At 49.7% G+C, this 17,744-nt stretch overlaps 1 protein-coding gene across 2 annotated transcripts in view; it reads left to right on the forward strand.

The window, feature by feature from the left end:
- The first annotated feature begins 1,543 nt into the window (after window positions 1-1,543).
- The window catches only part of NEURL1B (neuralized E3 ubiquitin protein ligase 1B), a 46,705-nt gene continuing 30,504 nt past the window's right edge, over window positions 1,544-17,744 (forward strand). For both annotated transcript variants that reach the window (XM_054488695.2, XM_063665356.1), the window contains exon 1: window positions 1,544-1,726. In XM_054488695.2, coding sequence (XP_054344670.1) covers window positions 1,696-1,726 — 31 coding nt within the window. In that variant the 5' untranslated portion in view covers window positions 1,544-1,695. The remainder of the gene's footprint in view (window positions 1,727-17,744) is intronic.

A 17,744-nucleotide genomic window follows, 5' to 3' on the forward strand; every position in this document is an offset into this window, starting at 1 on the left:
CTTGAACTTGGGAGGCAGAGGTTGAGTGAGCCAAGATTATGCCATTGCACTCCAGCCTGGGTGACAGAGCGAGAGTGTCTCAAAAAAAAGGTAGGATCATGCTAACGGGCCTTTCTCAAACAGAACTTTGGGGTTAAAAATTAAGTCACTGGGCGAGCACCTGTAATATGAGAAATTAGTAACTCAAATACAAGGCAATCTTATGTTCAGACATATGACGTCAGGGTGGGGTGGGGAATCAAGGTTTCCCGGAAGTGGAAGCTTGGAGCTGGCCTTAAAGACCCTAGAACCCTCTGGGATGGGTCATGTACTGTAAGCAGAAGGCACCGGAGATACAGAAGGCTGTCTCCTGAATACCCTACTTTTATTCGCATAGCTTCAGGCCAGCTTTGCCCTGTACCATTGGAAGATCTTGAGCACCTCTCTTCCACTCTCAGAGCCTCAATTTCCCTATCTGTGAAATGGAACTAATAATACATATTTCATAAGGTCTCAAGGGATACAAGAGCATGGCAAATAGAATTGAAAAACACAACTCATTTGGAATTGGGTCTTCTTGGGGAAGTCATTGCACTTCCTGGGCCTCAGTGTTCCAGCCTGTGAAATGGAGCTCAAGAAGGGCACAGCTGCGCTTCCCACTGAGTGTGGTCCAGGTGCCTGAATGAGGAATGCCTGTTACTGCCTCTGCCAGGAACACTCTACCTATCTCTTCCCATGGCCGATGCCTTCTAGTCCATCAGATGGAGCTTATGTGCCCCCACCCCAGATTCTCCCTAAGCCCCCAAACAGTGTCATCTCATCACTCTACTGGGATCTGTTTTATTTTCTTCCTGGCTTTGATTATTATATAATGTGATCGTAATTGCTTGTTATTTCTATCTTCAGCATGCCATCTCCAGGGCAGTGGGGACCTTGTCTGTATCTACCCGGCCCAGCGCAGTACCTGGCGCATAGAATGTGCTCAATAAATATTTTAATGAATGAGCGAATAAATTAATGAATATGGGTTCCCTCTTCCCAATCTTTGGACACTAGGTTTCTTCTATTCCTCGGCACGTGGCCTAGGGGATAGAAAAGACTCCACCCAAAACCGGGAACCCTGGGTGTACTGTCTCCAAGCCCTTTACACGGTGTCAGGCGCCCTTCTGCCTCTGTGTAAGTTCCCCCGCGGCCGAAGCACTCTCCAAAGAGGTCTGCCGGGGCTAGGACTTGGCCGGCTGGGGCCCCGCGCCTGGAAGAGAGCCTGGCACACAGTGGGCCTTCTCAAAGTGTTGGAACAAATGGGTGACAGGCCAGCACACTGCCGATCCTGGCACCCGAGGGCACCCAGCTGCCCTGCGCGCCTTCCCGGCCCGGGCGCGGGAGCGGCGAGGGCGGGAGGCTTGGCTGTGCTTCTCCCGCCGCCTGGTGCAAACTTTCAAAAGATGCGGCGGCCGCGGCCCCGCCCCTGCACTGTTGGAGGCGGTGGGAGGCGGGGGCGGAGCCGGCGGGCCCGGGCCGGTGGCTCCGCCTCCTCCTCCCGCAGGCGCCGCCGCCGCCTCCCTCCCGGCTCCCGCCCCAGCTGCCGCCAGCCGGCTCGCCCGTGCAGCGGCGATGCCCCGGAGCGTCGACCCCGGTCCTGGTCCCTGGCCCGCAGCGTAATTAGCCTCCGCGCGCCCAGAGCGCGCCGCCGCCAACGCCGCGCCCGACGCAGCGATGGGCAACACGGTGCACCGGACCCTGCCAGGTACGCCGGGGAGCCCTGCCCGGGAGGCGGGCGCCGGGCTTCTCTCCTCCGGGGGATCCGGGGGGTGACTCTGGAGAGCCACCCCACGCCCCTTGGAGCCCTCGGCGCGCAGCGGGCTGGAGTCTCCGGTACCTCCCGGACCCCAGCTCGGCGCGCGCCCCGCGGCTGGGCTTTGCGCCCCGGGAGGGCGGGTACCGCGTCCTGGTTACCCTGGGGACCCCAGTCCTCATTCTCCCGGCTTTGGCCAGATGCGCAAAAAGGGCCGCTGGGGCGATGCCGCGCGCCCCCTCGCCTTTGTTCCAGCCCGAGGGCGCTGATGAGCAAACTCAAGGCGACCTAGGTGGGGGTGACTGGAGCCGGGCTCGCCAGGGCTTCCGACGGTCAGAAGCCACCCGTGGTGCCGAGACTGCAGCTGCCCAGAGTGAGGGGTGCTCGCAGGGACACCCCAGTTTCCAGTCTCCCAGCGCCCCCGCGGCACATGCTGCCTTGCTTTGGCCACGTTCCCACGCGCACCCAGGTTGCGCCCCCCTCTGGTGTCCGCTCCGCTGGGGACTCCTTCGCCCCCTCGGAGTCGCTGCTGCAGATCGCATCGCCCCCTAGTTAAAATCGCCCCAGAATTTCTGGGACCGGAGTGAGGGGATCCGGAGCAGGGTAGCGGGGTAGGAGGAGGCCTTACTGGAAAATACATGGTAATTGTGGGAACAGATCAGCGGTCCCGCGCCCGCGCGCGCCCGTGGAGGCTCAGTGCCCAGCACTTTGCATACCCCAGCTCGGTATGCAAAGAAGGTTCGCGATAAAGATGTGTATCCCAGTTTTACAAATAAAAAAATTGAGTGTCAGAAGAGGTGAAATGACTCACCCAAGGTCACACAGCTAGTAGTGGGAGAATCTGGAGTGGGACCTGTGTCTCTCTGCCCTCCCTCCCCTCACACGCCCAAGTATTTAGAAGTATTTTGTCTTAAGGCTGGGCCTTTGTAGCATCCTTTGGGCAAAAGGTGAGAGGAGTGTGTGTGTGTTTAAAGCACAAAGGCTCGGCTCAATGGGCAAGCAAGTCAGCTGTGAGGTTAATTTAGTGTGAGGTTCTAGAAGAGGGACATATCACCCCATCTCTGCTACAACACTCCCATATAGCTCTCCCTTCTAGGCATTACATGCTCTTAAAGAATAATTTCCCCTGGAGCGGGTTGCAGTGGACAGTGCTGAGCCCAGGATTCCCAGGGTCAGCTTATGGAAGAGGAGCCAACTCCTACTTTACAAGCCTCTGAGCAACTGCACTCAAACGTTCAAATTCCCAGAGAGCTGAAATCATCAGCAGAGTCACCAGCTAGTCAGTGGCAGAGGTGGGATTAGAACCCAGGTCTGCTTACTGGAGGGTGGCCTCTACCTCCTGTGGACAGGGCTATTGCCAGCTTGGGGGAGAACCCACCCGCGGGTCAGGAGATATCTGGGGATGTTGGCAAATAGGGCAGCAGATATTCTCGCCACAAAGACACTGGGATGAGGCACCTCAGCACAGGCCCCTTTGCTTGGTTTCTTAATTTAAAAATGTTTATACTATTTTAGTAAAAAGCCATTCTGCCACCTGTGGGTCAGCCTTGGGGTGCGTAAAGGGACAGACACACGCCAGGCAGGCTAAATATAGCTGGAGATTTATGTATTCTCCATCCCTCTCAACTCTCTCTCTGTGGGCTGGGCCACCCTAGGCTGGGAGCCGGCAGTTAAGGTTGGTTACCCACTGCAGTGTCTAAGTATGGGGAATTCAGACTCTCCTCTGGGGCCTGAAGCTTGCACTGAGTTTGAGGAAGGGGTCAGAACTGGAATTCCTGAGTCACATCGGGTGGCAGATGTCAAGAATATGAAGGGCCGTTAATTGTTTTCCGACCTGCCAGTATGAGTTTCTTGCACACCCTGTGCTGTTTTTTATACCTCTGTGCTTGGCATGTGATGGTCCCCACGCATGAACTGTCCTTTCTTGTCTAGTCTGCCTTTCAAAATCCAGTTGTCGTTACCTCCTCCAGGAAGCCCTCCCTGACCACCCACAGTCTCATCCTTTGCTCTGCTACCTGGATACCTGAAGTCCTTTCCTGCTCATCGTTGCAATGACTGCATTGTCATTGCCTGTCTCCATGACTCTTTGGGGTTCCCTGAGGACAGAGCCCTTGTCTTGATCATCTTGTATCCCTGGTTGCCCATCCCAGAGACTGGTGCCTGGCAAGGGCTCAAAAACTGGTGGTGGAGCTCGAATGTTGCCTGAATCTTAGGCTGAAGGAACACTTGGCACAGTCTTGCCCTGTAGAATCCTTGTGCTTTCGTTCTCAGGAAAAGGACACATGCGTGGGGTTCTTTCTGCGGGACTTGAAATAGAGAGCTGGCATTTGCTGAGCACCTGGATTCCATGCCAGGCTTCCTGCATATGTGGCTTCATTTACACGCCAAGCATGCTTCTCCTCAAGGCTTCTGCACTTCCTGATACCTCTCCCCGGCACATTCTTCTGCCCGCCTCCCCATGGCTCCCACCAGGCTTCCGTGGGGTCTCTGCTTGAATGAGGGGCCTGCTGTTGCCCCCAACCCTACTCACTCCTTTGACCCAGCTTTAAGTTTCTCCTTAGCATGTGTCACTATGCGACACGCTGTATGTGTAGTTAGCAGTTTCTTGTCTGTCTCCCCCAGGGAGGTTTTGTCTGTTTTATTCACTGCTATATGTTTAGCACCTGGAGCAGTGGCTAGTACAGAGTAAATGTTCAGTAAGTACATGTCGGATGGGATGAATGGATGAATTTAATTCTTCTAACATCCCTGCAATGTAGGCATTATCATCTCCATATTACAGTTGAGAGGCCAAGGCTCAGAGAGGTAAAGTGGCTTGTCCCAGCTCACACAGTTCACCTAGTTGGCAGAACTGGGATTGAAATTTAGGTTAACTTAGCTCCAAAGTCCTGCATTCTTATTCTGACATGCCGTGGCCTCCCAGCCCGTGATTTAGATAACATTTATTGGGTTCCCCACCATGCACGTGGCATGCTACACTATACAATAAGGAAATGCCAAAGAAAGGGAAGGTTCTTTATGATCGATTGCAGAAGCCTCTTGGCAGGTCTTGCAAAGTACATCAGCATATTCAGAGAAATGCCCTTTAAACAGAACCATGCAGCACAGGACCTCATATCTACTAAGCTCCTACTGTGTGCTCCACATTCTCTTTCCAGTTGCAACTCAACCCTGCAAAGTAAGGTGCCATCCTCCTCCATTTTAGAGAGATTAAGACACTTTGCATACAGTTAGGCAGTGGCAAAGCTGGGCTTAGAAGACTGAGACCTGTCTGACTCCTAATGCCATGTAGTCCTTCTCTCTCATGTCCGTTAGCCTTCATCTGGGTATTTGAAGGGAGAAAAAAAGTGTAAGCAGGTGGGGATAGGGGAGGGCAGCGTTCCAGGATGAGAGTGAGGGGAAGTGGAGGGAGGGACTCATCCCCTTCTAACAGCACATTCCAATCCCTTCCTTCTCGCCCCTTGGGCTCGCCTGCAGCTCTGGTTGGAGAATACACTAAATTCAAACAACAGGTTGGGTTTAATCATTAAGTTGGCCCACGCTTGACCGAACCAACAGCCTTTTCGTATTAGCTCAATAACCCGGCATCCCGGAGCTTTGGAGTGAGGAAAGTGTGTTGATCCTGCTCTATACCAAGCCCTTGGTCAAGGGCTTTACCCACAGTATCTATTTGAAATCCTTATAACAACCCTTTAGAGGGACTATATTTATCCCCATTTTACAGGGCAGCAAGTGGAGGCTCAGAGAGGTCAAGGACACAGAGTAAGGGGAGAACCAGACTCCCCTAACCTACGTGGACAGTCTGTAAGTGCTGCATCCAAAGAAGCACTCGCCTACCCCAGACAGTCTGACATCCTCCCTTGCAGAGCCCCTTTCTCTTTTTGGCCCAGATAAGGGGCCATGTGGATGCTGAGCCTACCCGGGACACGTCTGCTCCCTGGCTTCCCATCTGAGCCATGGGTGGTGTTGCTCCCAGGGCTGGCAGCCACCGTTTTCCCTGGATCTGGACTTTCTCAGCTCTTGGGAGGACAGCGACCCTTCACCCTCCTTCCAGCCATGGCAATACTGCATGGATGGCCCAGGGAGTGATATTGCCTTTTCTCTTTCTACCTCTCCTCCTCCTTCCCCAGTCACAACTTCACATTCAGTTGGGCTTTACCTTGCTTGTCTTGTCCCATCTTCCTCCCTTCCACCAGGTCATTAAGAACCACCTCTATCAGTGATTCTGTAGAATCAGAATCGCTTGCTACCCTCATGAGCTGGCCCTAGTGGAAGGGGCCAACATGCCCTAACAGAACGGGACACCCAGTTGGTCACGTCACTAGAGAGCACAAGTTACTGCTACCCTGTGACTCAGAGAGAGAAAGTCAGCACCCAACACTCCAAGCAAGGCCTGGCCACCAGACTATGTGGTCTCTCCACTGTGGGTTGTGACCGGCTATAAAAAAAAATCTTTAATGACATAGAATTTTAAAAATCTGGTGCATTTATGTAATGAGAGTATTTTTGCTTCATAAACTTTTGTTTCAGTTGCGCATGCAGGTGTGCGTGAGATGTGTGTTTTGTGTGTTGCCATGTAAAATGCATTTCTTTCCCTGGGTCACAGCGGGAGCCGTTGAGAGTTGGAAGGCCCCTGGCCTACAGCAGTGCAAGGTTGGTGTTATGGTGTTAGACTCAGATCTTAGAGTCAAGCTGCCTGGGTTCAAATTTCAGCTCGGCCAATTCCCAATGGCATGACCTCTCTGTGCCTCAGTTTCCTCACAGGGAGACTAGGGGTAGCTCCTTCATGGTTGGTGGGGGTAGGAATTATGTGGAATAGAGAAAGTGAGTGTTCAACACATGCCCAGGACGGTAGCCATCGTGGTTCTGGGAAGAGAGGCCTCGGGCCTGCTCCTGGAGTCCCTGCATGGGGCTGGCTGACAGGTATCCTTCACTCCTTGCCTTGAAAACCCTGCCCCAGGTGACCACAAGCCTCAAACCAAGGGGCTGAAGATGGGGAGGCACCCCTTTCCTGTCTACTGACAGCAATTCCCAAGGGTTCCTCGGGCTCTTTCCTGAACACCTGATTTCTGCTAAGAAGGATATGCCTGGTGGGTTGCATTTACAGTTCTGCTGCAGGGGAACACAGCCTGGGTTTAGGGACTCAAGTTCTAGCAGGAGAGACCAACAAGGACACAGCAGTTACAATACGTGGTCAGCGGGGAAGCTCAGGGAGTTGTGAGAGCCCAGAAGTTGCAGGGGAGGCTTCCTGGAGGAGGTGCGCTCTGTCTAGCTGAGCCCGGAAAGAAGAGACATCAGCTAGGAGAAGGGAGTGAGAAAGGCTGTTCAGGGCACCATGTGCAAAGGCCTGAGGGAGGGGGAGCAGCACAGGAGTGGGGAGCTGTGGAGTTCTGAGGACCCCAGTGCAAATGGGGGTGGGATGTGAAGTCACTGCAGTGGCAAAGTCTGGAGGCGGGGGCCGGGGGTAAGAGGAGGCTTCCTGTAGGCCAGGCTGCAGTCGGGAGGCTTGGATTTCTCAGCTGCCACACTCCCAACCGGGATAATGTGCTGTGTTTGCCAGCAGGGGCGTAGCACTTTCCCTGGGCTGGACCTCAAGGGCCGCTCAAAACAGGCTGTTTAATCTCCCCCATGGAGAAGAGTCGGCTCTGCCTCTCTTTTGGACCAAAGGGCTTTCTGTACTTATGGTGCTCTCTGAGGGCTTAAAATAGAAGCCCAGAAGCCAGGTGTGTGGTTAGAGCTTAAAGCAGAGAGGGAAGAGGGAGGGCGCCAGGTCGCAGCCCGGCAGGTAGCACACACTCACCTGGGCAGCGTTGCGGGGTGGTCCGAGCTTCTGCACACCTGCCCTGCACTAGGCCCTTTATTCCATCCCATTGAAACCATCGTGAGAGTCTTGCGAGGCAGTCTTCTCATTTCACAGAAGGGGAAACTGAGGCTCAGAGGGGTAGTGAGACCTGCCCAGCCCAGGAGGCCAGGAAGTGGCAGAGTGAATTGGATCCCAGGCACGCTGAGTTCCACACCCCTTCCCCTCCATCCCACGGGGCACTGCACCCTGGGGCCTCTTGCAGCTCCTCTTGCTGACTTGCTGCTGCCCCTTGTCCTCGTCTTGAGCACCTGAGCCCCACCCTTCTTGCAGGTGCACTCCCTTTGCCCTCTGAAGATGAATTACTTCTGTCCACAGCTGCCAAAATGAAACTGTGCCTAGCGAAGCCCCCTGTCCCCGCCCACCTCACCCCAGACCTGTAGACTCTGGAACTCAAAAGCTGGATGTGGCCTCTGGGAATCTTGCCTGAGAGGAGAAGGGGTGAGCTTGAGTTCTGTGCTCCTTCTTCCTGCCCAGCTAGGACTCAGGCTCCTGGCTTGTCTGTCTGGTAAAAACTGGCCCATTCTGCCACCCCCAGCCCCCAATGGCAAGCATCACAGTGCTCCCAATACCTTCCCTAGGCCCAGGGTGCTCACAGGCCCTTCCCCCATCCCGGACCTCCAGGCAGCCCCCACCAGTCAGTGAGCAAGGGCCCAGGTGAGGGTGAGAGCCCTTTGTCATCCAGGGCCCGCATCTGTCCTGCAGGTGAGAAGCGTCCTGTCCCCATGCTGTGCCCCCAGCAGCAGCAGATTAACCGCACAGGCTGGAGTCCTTCCTTCTCAGGTCTGATTTTGGGCCTCTTCCCTTTTTAGCCAGACAAGTGACGTAACCTCTCTAAGCCTCGGTTTCCTCTTCTACAGAAAGGGGAGAATGATGTTACCTCTCAGGCATGCCAAGTGTCCAGCAGGTACTAAGTGCTCACACGTAGCACCTGCTAGGATTATGTATTCACTGGGAGATGAGCCCCTCCTCCACACTGATCTTAGGATTGGGTGCTCTCAAGGGAGACAGACACAAAAGAATAACCACTAACTTGTATCATGTAGCCCGTCTGTGCCAGACAGTGTTCTCAGCAGGTATGTCCATGTCTACCAGGACAAGCCCTGTGAGATGGCTCCTATTATTAGTGCCCCAACTCTTGGGAGAACGTAGGCACAGAGAGGGAAGGTAACTTTCCCAGGGAACACAGCTCAAGCAGTCCAACATGATTCCAGCTAGAGGGAAGGAACGTCAGTGTGGAAGGGAATGTTGGGTCAGGGTGGAGGGTTCCTATGGAGGACATTTCCCATTTGCACTGGAAGCCTTCATCGTATTTGGCAGAAATCTGTAAGCATTTAGAAATCTTGGCAGGTTGATTTTTAATTGCTCACCTAGTTCTTTTACTTTTCTTTGTCTCACATCGCACCTCTAGGCATGGCAGGGTGGGGGCCCTCTCCAGGCAGCCTGTGAGTTCACCATGGGGATTCCCAGCAGATAGTCCCCAAGGTCTGCTGTGCGTATCTCCAACTCCCTGCCCAGACAGGTCAGGGGAGAGCTGATGCCCTGAGGGCTTTCTGGGCAGCAAATCAAAGGCCATGCCATCCCCAGGGAAGCAAAGACTCTCCAGCAGCATAGTCTGGGGGAGCCGTGGTGGCCTGAGAGCTGCCTGCAGACCTGAAGGGGAAGTGCATGGTGGACCCAATGCAGACATGACCAGTGTGTAGACATCAAAGGAGAGCAGATTCCAGTTCAGCCAAAGGAGGAACTAACTGTGGGAACTGTCTGGAACTGGACAGCGGGGAGAGTGTGCCTGTCACTGGAGTACACAGGTGATTAGCCAAGCTGGGACTTGACATGGTTCTTGCAGAGGCCCTGGAGTATCCAATGCATCTCAGATGAATTATCCACAAAGACGCCTTTTGACCCTGGGGTCTTCCGGGGAATGCCTTCCAGCGCCCATCTGCCCAACTCCTGCAAAGCCCTTCACTTCTTTTTTTTGAGACAGAGTCTTGCTCTGTTGCCCAGGCTGGAGTGCAGTGGTGCAATCTTGGCTCACTACAACCTTTGCCTCCCAGGTTCAAGCAATTCTCCTGCTTCAGCCTCCCGAGTAGCTGAGATTACAGGCACCCACCACCACACCCGGCTAAATTTTGTATTTTTAGTAGAGATGGGGTTTCACCATGTTGGTCAGGCTGGCCTTGAACTCCTGACCTCAGGTGATCTGCCCACCTCGGCCTCCCGAAGTGCTAGGATTACAGGCGTGAGCCACCACTCCTGCCTGGCACCCTTCACATCTTTCACTTAGTCCCCCTTTCAGTTCTGCATGGCAGAGGGTTTAGCCCCACTTTATAGATCAGGACATGTAAAGCACAGGACAGTGACGCCACCTGCCTCAGCCCAGTTCTCATACCTCCCTGTGTCCACCCAGCCTCAGAACTTTCAGACAGCGGCAGGTGTTTCTGAGCAGAGTTTGGGACAGCCATCCCAGGACCACAGACGCAGCAAACTCATCCCTTCTTCTCCTTTCATCTTATTACCAGGACTCGGGGCCACCCAGAGCTGGCCACTAGCCTCACTTCCAGGCAAGAGGGGAAAGTTCTTTAATGACTAAGCCATTTGGGGAAATGGGTGGGATCGAGGTGTCTTGGACAGTATTGGCACTTGGCAGAATGCCCACAGCTATTAAACAGTGTATTTTGTTTACATCCTCAACATTACACATTGTTTGTATCACAATTGCATCCCTCAGGCACGTGTTTTCTTTCCTTTTGCTACAAGGATGGATTTATGAGATGGGTCTGCGCTGTACTCCATGTCTCCATGGCCAGGTCTGCCTGGTAACTTTCCAGTCCAAACAAGCAGATCTCCATGTCTCAGAAAAGCTTCCCTTCCCTTAAAGTTTGGGCCATTCAAGGGCAGGAGATGGCAGAGTGGAATTTCCATGTCTGCAGGAACTTCAGCCCTGCAGATAGGTCACTCAGGGGCTCTGTTCCCAGGACCAGAGGGTGCCCATGTCTCTGCAGGAACTTCAGCTCTGCAGATAGGTCACTCAGGGGCTCTGTTCCCAGGACCAGAGGGTGCTCAGAATCCCCGTCCCAGCTCCCACGTGGCAGATGGGGATACTGAGGACCAGAGCCTGGCACAAGGTCACCAGGTGATTACAAATGGGGTCTTTCGCTGGAATCTCAAGAAAGGTGGTGGAAAGAGGGTTGGTTTGGAGGCAGTCCCAAGTTTGAATCTCAGTTCCACTGTCTCTAAGCTGTATGGTCCTGGGCAAGTCTGTTCCTCCCTGAGCTGTGTTATAAAGTTTCGGTGCCGCAAAAGGAATAGCACTCAAATATAAATTTTCTTAATTCTCAGCAAGGCAAGTTACTTCTATAGAAGGGTACGCCCTTACAGATGAAGCAATGGTGAGCGCACACTTGGACAAGGGAGGGGAAGGGGTTCTTATCCCTGACGCACGTGACCCCTGTTGCTGTGTTGTTCCCCTATTGGCTAGGATTAGACCGCACAGGCTAAACTAATTCCGATTGGCTAATTTAAAGAGAATGACGGGGTGAGTGCTTTGGCGGGAGTCAGGGCAGAGCAGGTAGCAGGTAATCGTAATGAGTTAGGGTGGAGCAGGTGATCAGAATGGTGGAGCAGGTAATCTGAATGAGTTAGAGTGGAGCAGGTGATCAGAATGAGTTAGAGTGGAGCAGGTGATCAGAATGAGTTAGAGTGGAGCAGGTGATCAGAATGAGTTAGGGTGGAGCAGGTGATCAGAATGGTGGAGCAGGTGATCAGAATGAGTTAGGGTGGAGCAGGTGATCAGAATGGGTCAGGGTGGAGTAGGTAATCAAAAAAGCTTGCTTTATGAGGAAGTTTAAAAGTAGAAGGCAAAGCATTGAACATACTGACATATTATTTGAAAAGAAATTTAGAACTCATATCTAACAACTCCTCCCCTTGTATTTCCTTACAGCTTTCTTTTCAAACTTTTTTTTTTTTTTTTTTAACATGTCTTGGCTTAGTTGTTCTGCTTGATTTTCCAAAAGCAGTAGCTTCTCTGGATAAGGTGGAGGATAGTTAAGTGAGGTTTTAGTAAGTGCTGTTTGTATGAGCCTTTGCATCAACTTATGGATGCATGGTATGACATAGCACCTGACAAGAATAAGTACACCTATTATGGCTGTGAGGGAAATAAGAATTGAGGGTATTATTCCTTTCCATTTACCAAATTACTTTTTAAGCCATCCTATAAAGGGGTCATTTACCCGAGTTGCTGGCTAACTCATTGGATAGAGCAGTCCGACCTTGCAATGCCTTTGTTATACTTCCATTAGGGGCAGTGTTGTTTGGGATGAAGGTGCAACATTGAGTTTTAATCATGATGCAAACTCTTCCTCTTTCTGCTAGTATGTCTAAGGCTATCCTATTTTCCTAAGCCATCTGGCTAGTAGCCCCATTTGTGCAGCTACTTCTTTAACAGCATCTCAAGTGTAGTTAATAAATCGCTGTTGGTTGTAATAGATGTAGTTTATCCAATCTACATTTTTATTAACTGTCACTCACCAAAATATTGACTCAAATCCTGCAGCTATCTGATTTCGGGCTTTAAATTGATCTGGTATTCCCCGTGGGACTCCAATTGCATCTAAATAGATGTGAGAGTCAAAAGACCCATAGGGGCTTCTCTTGCTTTATGATGTCTTGTTTTTCCTCCCACTGGTTGATGAAATGCCAGGGTGAAAGGGATAGCCAATTGGACTAAAACACACAAGTGCCACTCCAGTTATTCGGTGGAGTGTCCAGTAAAGGTCCACCACAATACCACCATACATCCGCTCTGGGATGAACAAGGGCTGACTTATTGGTAAGCTCTTGAAAGTTCTTAAGCTCACTGCATCCCTTCAGGTCTCCAAGGAAGGCTAAGTTTCTTCGCTGTCATGAGAGACACGAAGTGAACTTAGTGTTGGGAGATGGAAGCTGGATGGCCCTCGGGGGCTGACCCGCAGGGTGCTGGACTTCAGGATATAGCAGAGGGAGAGCTTGGCACCACTTATTACTTCAGGCTTTAGAATCCTAGAAAAGAGCTACCATGCAGCCCACGCCTGGTCGACTGGAGGACCACCTTAGTGGAAAGGGGACAATTTGGGCCTCTGGCCTGCCATGTACACAAGCATAACAATTGCTTCTGTTTAACCTGCAGATGGAATATTTGATCCATTCCAACCAGGCATTTGCATCTTGGTATTCTAATTGCCAACATTTGTTTTCACTCTAACTTCTATGATCCTCTAGCAAAATGAATGTATGGTTTTTAGGAAATTACAAAAACCGGTTGGGGCAGTCCATCCTTGCTCTTTAGTGGTCCACAGAATGTTGGACCAACTACAGCATAAAAGCTCTACATCAGGGGGCAAGACTCCTAGTTGACACTGGGGTCTTTATCGAAATCTTCCCAGATTAAATGGTCCCAATTTACTAATGCCCAGTCTGAAGAAAGTCAGGAGGGATAGAGGTACTTTTCTGAAGTAGAGAGCTGTCTTTGACTTGGCAAGTCCCCACAAGGTATAACAAGGCAAGCATTAAATGCAATAGTTTGAGGTGAAATTGACTTGGTTTTGTTAATAACTAGATGGTCAGCAATAGAGCGAGGAAGAAGAAAGAGTAATAGAATAAAGAGTTTAGCTTTAGTTTGGTAGGGTTTTCCCCTGGGACTGTGGCCCACGGCTCTGGAGGGGTGGTGCTTTCTTGACTCAGGTGTGATGAGTCCATCCCTTTTTCACTGTACAAACAGCAGTCTTGGTGGTTAGCAGCACAAGGTAGGGTCCTTCCCAGGCTGGCTTGAGTTTTCCTTCTTTCCATCCTTTGATAAGAACGTGATCGCCAGGTTGGTGCTGGTTTACCGGAAATTCTAGGGGTGGCACATGTGCTAAAACACTTTTAGTTTTGAGGGAAAGGAAAGTGGGAGATAAACCAAGTATATAATTTCTAAGAAATTGACCTTTGTTTTAAATGTGGGGACATCAGCAGTGGACTTTATAGTGCTTGGTGCCTTCTGAGAAATTTCCTTTAGCACCTATTTTTGTTAGTTTTTAGACTGAAGAAATCCAAACACCATTTTATATTTGACAATGCTTCCTGTATGATTTTTATACCAGATAAGCTAAATTTCACCTTTATATTAGTGTGTCAATGTTAAACTTAGTTTTAATAAAACTTTGTAGACATTTAATTTGTAATGTCTGACCATAAGGTAAGATTTTTATAGACTTTTTAACCTTTTATAATTTTTGTTAAAGAGCAGGTTAGTGCTTTAAGAAAAACTCATCGTGTTATTTTAATGTCCAGTTCACAGAAAAACTGGATGATACCCTTTTAACTTTAGCCAATATGTTTACACACAGAATTTCCTTTACAATTAACGTTTTAAAACTTGCTTAAACCTTCAAAACAAAAAAAAAATTTTAACCTTTTAATGTAGGTAAAAATCCACATTCTTATGCCTCTTTATAATCCTTTTACTAAAAGTATATTTTACTTTCCTTATACACCTTGCACATAAACTTTTTTCAATAGTTTTACATTCAGGAGGCCTAATTACTTTTAAATTATACAACATTTCTTGCATAAATTCCTTTTAATAACTTTTTTTTCTTTCACAACTTTCAGACAATTCTTCAACATGCCTCAACTTTGACTTACTGCAAACATCTTTTTCTTTAAACAACCAGTTACTTTAAGACAATAATTTACCATATAACATTCTTTTTACATAAATTCTCCCAACTTTTTTTTTTTTTCCCTAAAGATGATAACCATTCTTTTCCAAAGTGAACTTCCTTCACGTCTGTGGACTAGACTGCCTAAGGCCACAAGATTAGAAGTTAGGATAATACATGTTACACTGTTAACTTTTAGCAAATTTTACTTTTATTGAAAACCTTGTAAGTTTGGGATTTCAATTATCCTTTGCTGTTAATAAGACCTTGTTCAGTCCAAATTAACTTAGAATTGGTATAGATGGTTCCTTCCCGCTTCTGTTAAGTACTTTAAGGCTTGGCTGAGTGGAAACAGCTCTCACTTTGAGAAGACCAATTATTAGGCAATTTTCCTAACTCTGCTTTTACAAGAGTTTCCTTATCAATTACTGAATACCTATTGTGTCTTTTTCCCTCAATCACCTGGGAGGAACCATCTATCATCCAATCCTGAAGGGAGCTCCTCCTAGGTCTGGTCAGACCTTTGTATGGTAATTAATTAAGACTTAGATCCCCTGTTAGGAAACCTGCTGGGTTAAGGGAATTATCAGTGGTTAATGTTAAATCATCTAACAGAGTAGACCCATACTTTAAGATTTTTGAGTTAAACTATTTTTTTTTTTTTTTTACTTAGGATAGTTCTGAACTGGTGAGGTGTGCTCACAATGAGGTTTCCTCTAAAAGTTATTTTTCTACTTTTTTCTGTTAGCAAAGCCGTTGCCACTACAGATTGAATGTATTTGGGCCATCCGCAGGGTACTGGGTTAGGGATTTTTGATAGGAAGGCTACAGGTTGTCAGTGGCCTCAGTGCTTTTGGGCTACACCCTTGTTTACACTGACAACAAAGTGGTATTGGAGTGTTATAGGGTCACGGAGAAGACCTTTAATTATCAATTATAGGTTCTAAATTTACCTTGGCTTTTAAAGGAATGGGGTACACTGGTTTTTTCTTAACTACTTGTATATCTCTCCCTTTCTCTTTGTCTCTCTGACTCCCTCTTTGTCTTTCTGTCTCTTCCTCTTTCTTTCCCCTCTCTCTCTTTCTCTCCTCTCTCTCTGCTGGTCTTTCCTTGCCTCTGCCAGCCACTTAGGCTGCTGTTCTCCCCTCTCCTTCCTCTTCACCTAGGGAAGGGACCGGAGGGAGTGGAACTACTCTTTCTTCCCCCAAGAATAAAGGGGGGGTTTGTGTGAGGTTCAACCCTTGAAATCAGCTGAAGGCTCAACGCCTCAAACCAGGGATGTCTCGCCTTGCCTGTCCCAGAAGGCTCAACCCCTCAAACCAGGGAGTGTCTTGCCTTCCTCATCTTGGGAGGTTGACCTGTTTCCCTCCTTTCCCCCTCTGAAGGTCCTTTGCACACTTCCCACTTGTGCTGTCCTCTCTGGCTGCTCCCCAGGGGAGAATTAGGCCCCTCTTAGTGTTGGTGTGCTGGTATAAATCCTACGGCAGGATCCACCCTAAGCCATATGAGGTAGCTACAGAACCGCGGAGAGGACCCACTCACTCTGTCCAGCAGTAGGACTTGTCACCATCCACACACAACACTGCAAGCAGGGTGGTCATTCATGCACACACACATTTAGTCCTCCAGAATTTGACCACCAACGAAGTACTTTACCGGCTCCCGCGGCTTCTTCTTCCTTGGTCTATGGACAGTTGTTGCCGCAGTATGTGAGGATCCTTTAAGCTAGGTTGCTGGCCAGTGTTTTGTTCCCCCCGCCCCCTTGCTGAGAGCTCAGGTTATTCCTCGCACTGGGTGGGTCTTGTTTCTCACCCTTGAGGCTGCCACAATAGGGCGGGGTGCACCTCTTCACGAGAACCAGAGACCGCCCCCAGAGGGGAATATAATCACGGGCGAGCCCCCAAATTGTTATATATAAAGTTTTGGTGCCACAAAAGGAAAAGCACTCAAATATACCATTTTCTTTTTCAATTCTCAGCAAGGCAAGTTACTTCATAGAAGGGTACATCCTCACAGATGGAGCAATGGTGAGTGCACAGTTGGACGAGGGGAAGGGGTTCTTACCCCTGACGCATGTGGCCCCTGCTGCTGTGTCGTTCCCCTATTGGCTAGTATTAGACCGTGCAGGTTAAACTAATTCTGATCGGCTAATTTAAAGAGAATGACGGGGTGAGTGCTTTGGCGGGAGTCAGGGCAGAGCAGGTAGCAGGTAATCGTAATGAGTTAGAGTGGAGCAGGTGATCAGAATGAGTTAGGGTGGAGCAGGTGATTGGAATGAGTTAGGGTGGAGCCGGTGATCGGAATGAGTTAGGGTGGAGTAGATAATCAAAAAAGGTTGCTTTACTAGGAAGTTAAGTTTAAAAGTAGAAGACAAAGAATTGAACATACTGACATATTAATTCTTTGAAAATAAATGTAAAACTCATATCTAACAACCGCCATGTCCTCATCTTTAGGATGGGGATAATGACAGTCCTTCCCTCCCTCATGGGGCTGCGATGATGAATAAATAGGATATTCTAGGAGAAGTCCAAATCCAGCACAAGCTGGGAACTCTGTTAAGTGGCCATTACCTTTTTTCCTTGGAGACAAGGGATCTGTGGTCCCAAAATTGATCTGTGCAGTAGGACCAAACAGTCCTGCTATGGACTATTTGAGTCAGCCCCTCACGTCCCCATGATAGATGACTGGTTGGCTAGGGAAGCAATTCTGCATGATAACCAACAGCATGCATGGGCTTTGGATTCAGACCTGAGTCGAATCCTCACCCTGCTGCTTATCTGCCTCATGAACTTGTGCCAGCCCCTTACCCTCTCTGGGCCTAACGTCCCTATCTGTGAAATGGGCTCATAGGGCTATAGAGAGGCCCAGTGAACCAAGGACTGTCAGATCGCCAGAACTTAGGACACATGGGATGGAGATTCTAATCAGGGCTCCTGTGGGTGGAGGATTACCCAGGTGCTGAGGCAAGAGACTGAAGGCACAAACTGTTTCAGTATAATAAAGAAAATGGTTAGAATAAGAATAGTCATAATACAAATTAGATATAGAGATGATCATGGACAATTATCAATCATTATTATAAACATTATTAATCATTTGCTTTTAATATTACTCTTTGTTGCATTACTAATATAACCCAGGAATAACCGGTGGGTCTAGGGTCAGGTGCTGAAGGGACATTGGGAGAAGTGACCTAGAAGGCAAGAGGTGAGCCTTCTGTCACGCCCGCATAAGGGCCGCTTGAGGGCTCCTTGGTCAAGTGGTAACGCCAGTGTCTGGGAAGGCACCTGTTACTTAGCCGACCGCGAAAGGGAGTCTCCTTTCCTTGGAGGAGTCAGGGCACACTCTGCTCCACCAGCTTCTTGTGGCAGGCTGGATATTATCCAGGCCTGCCCGCAGTCATCTGGAGGCCTAAACCCCT

Source organism: Pongo pygmaeus, chromosome 4 (genome assembly GCF_028885625.2).
Source record: "Pongo pygmaeus isolate AG05252 chromosome 4, NHGRI_mPonPyg2-v2.0_pri, whole genome shotgun sequence".
NCBI classification, from domain to species: Eukaryota; Metazoa; Chordata; class Mammalia; order Primates; family Hominidae; genus Pongo; species Pongo pygmaeus.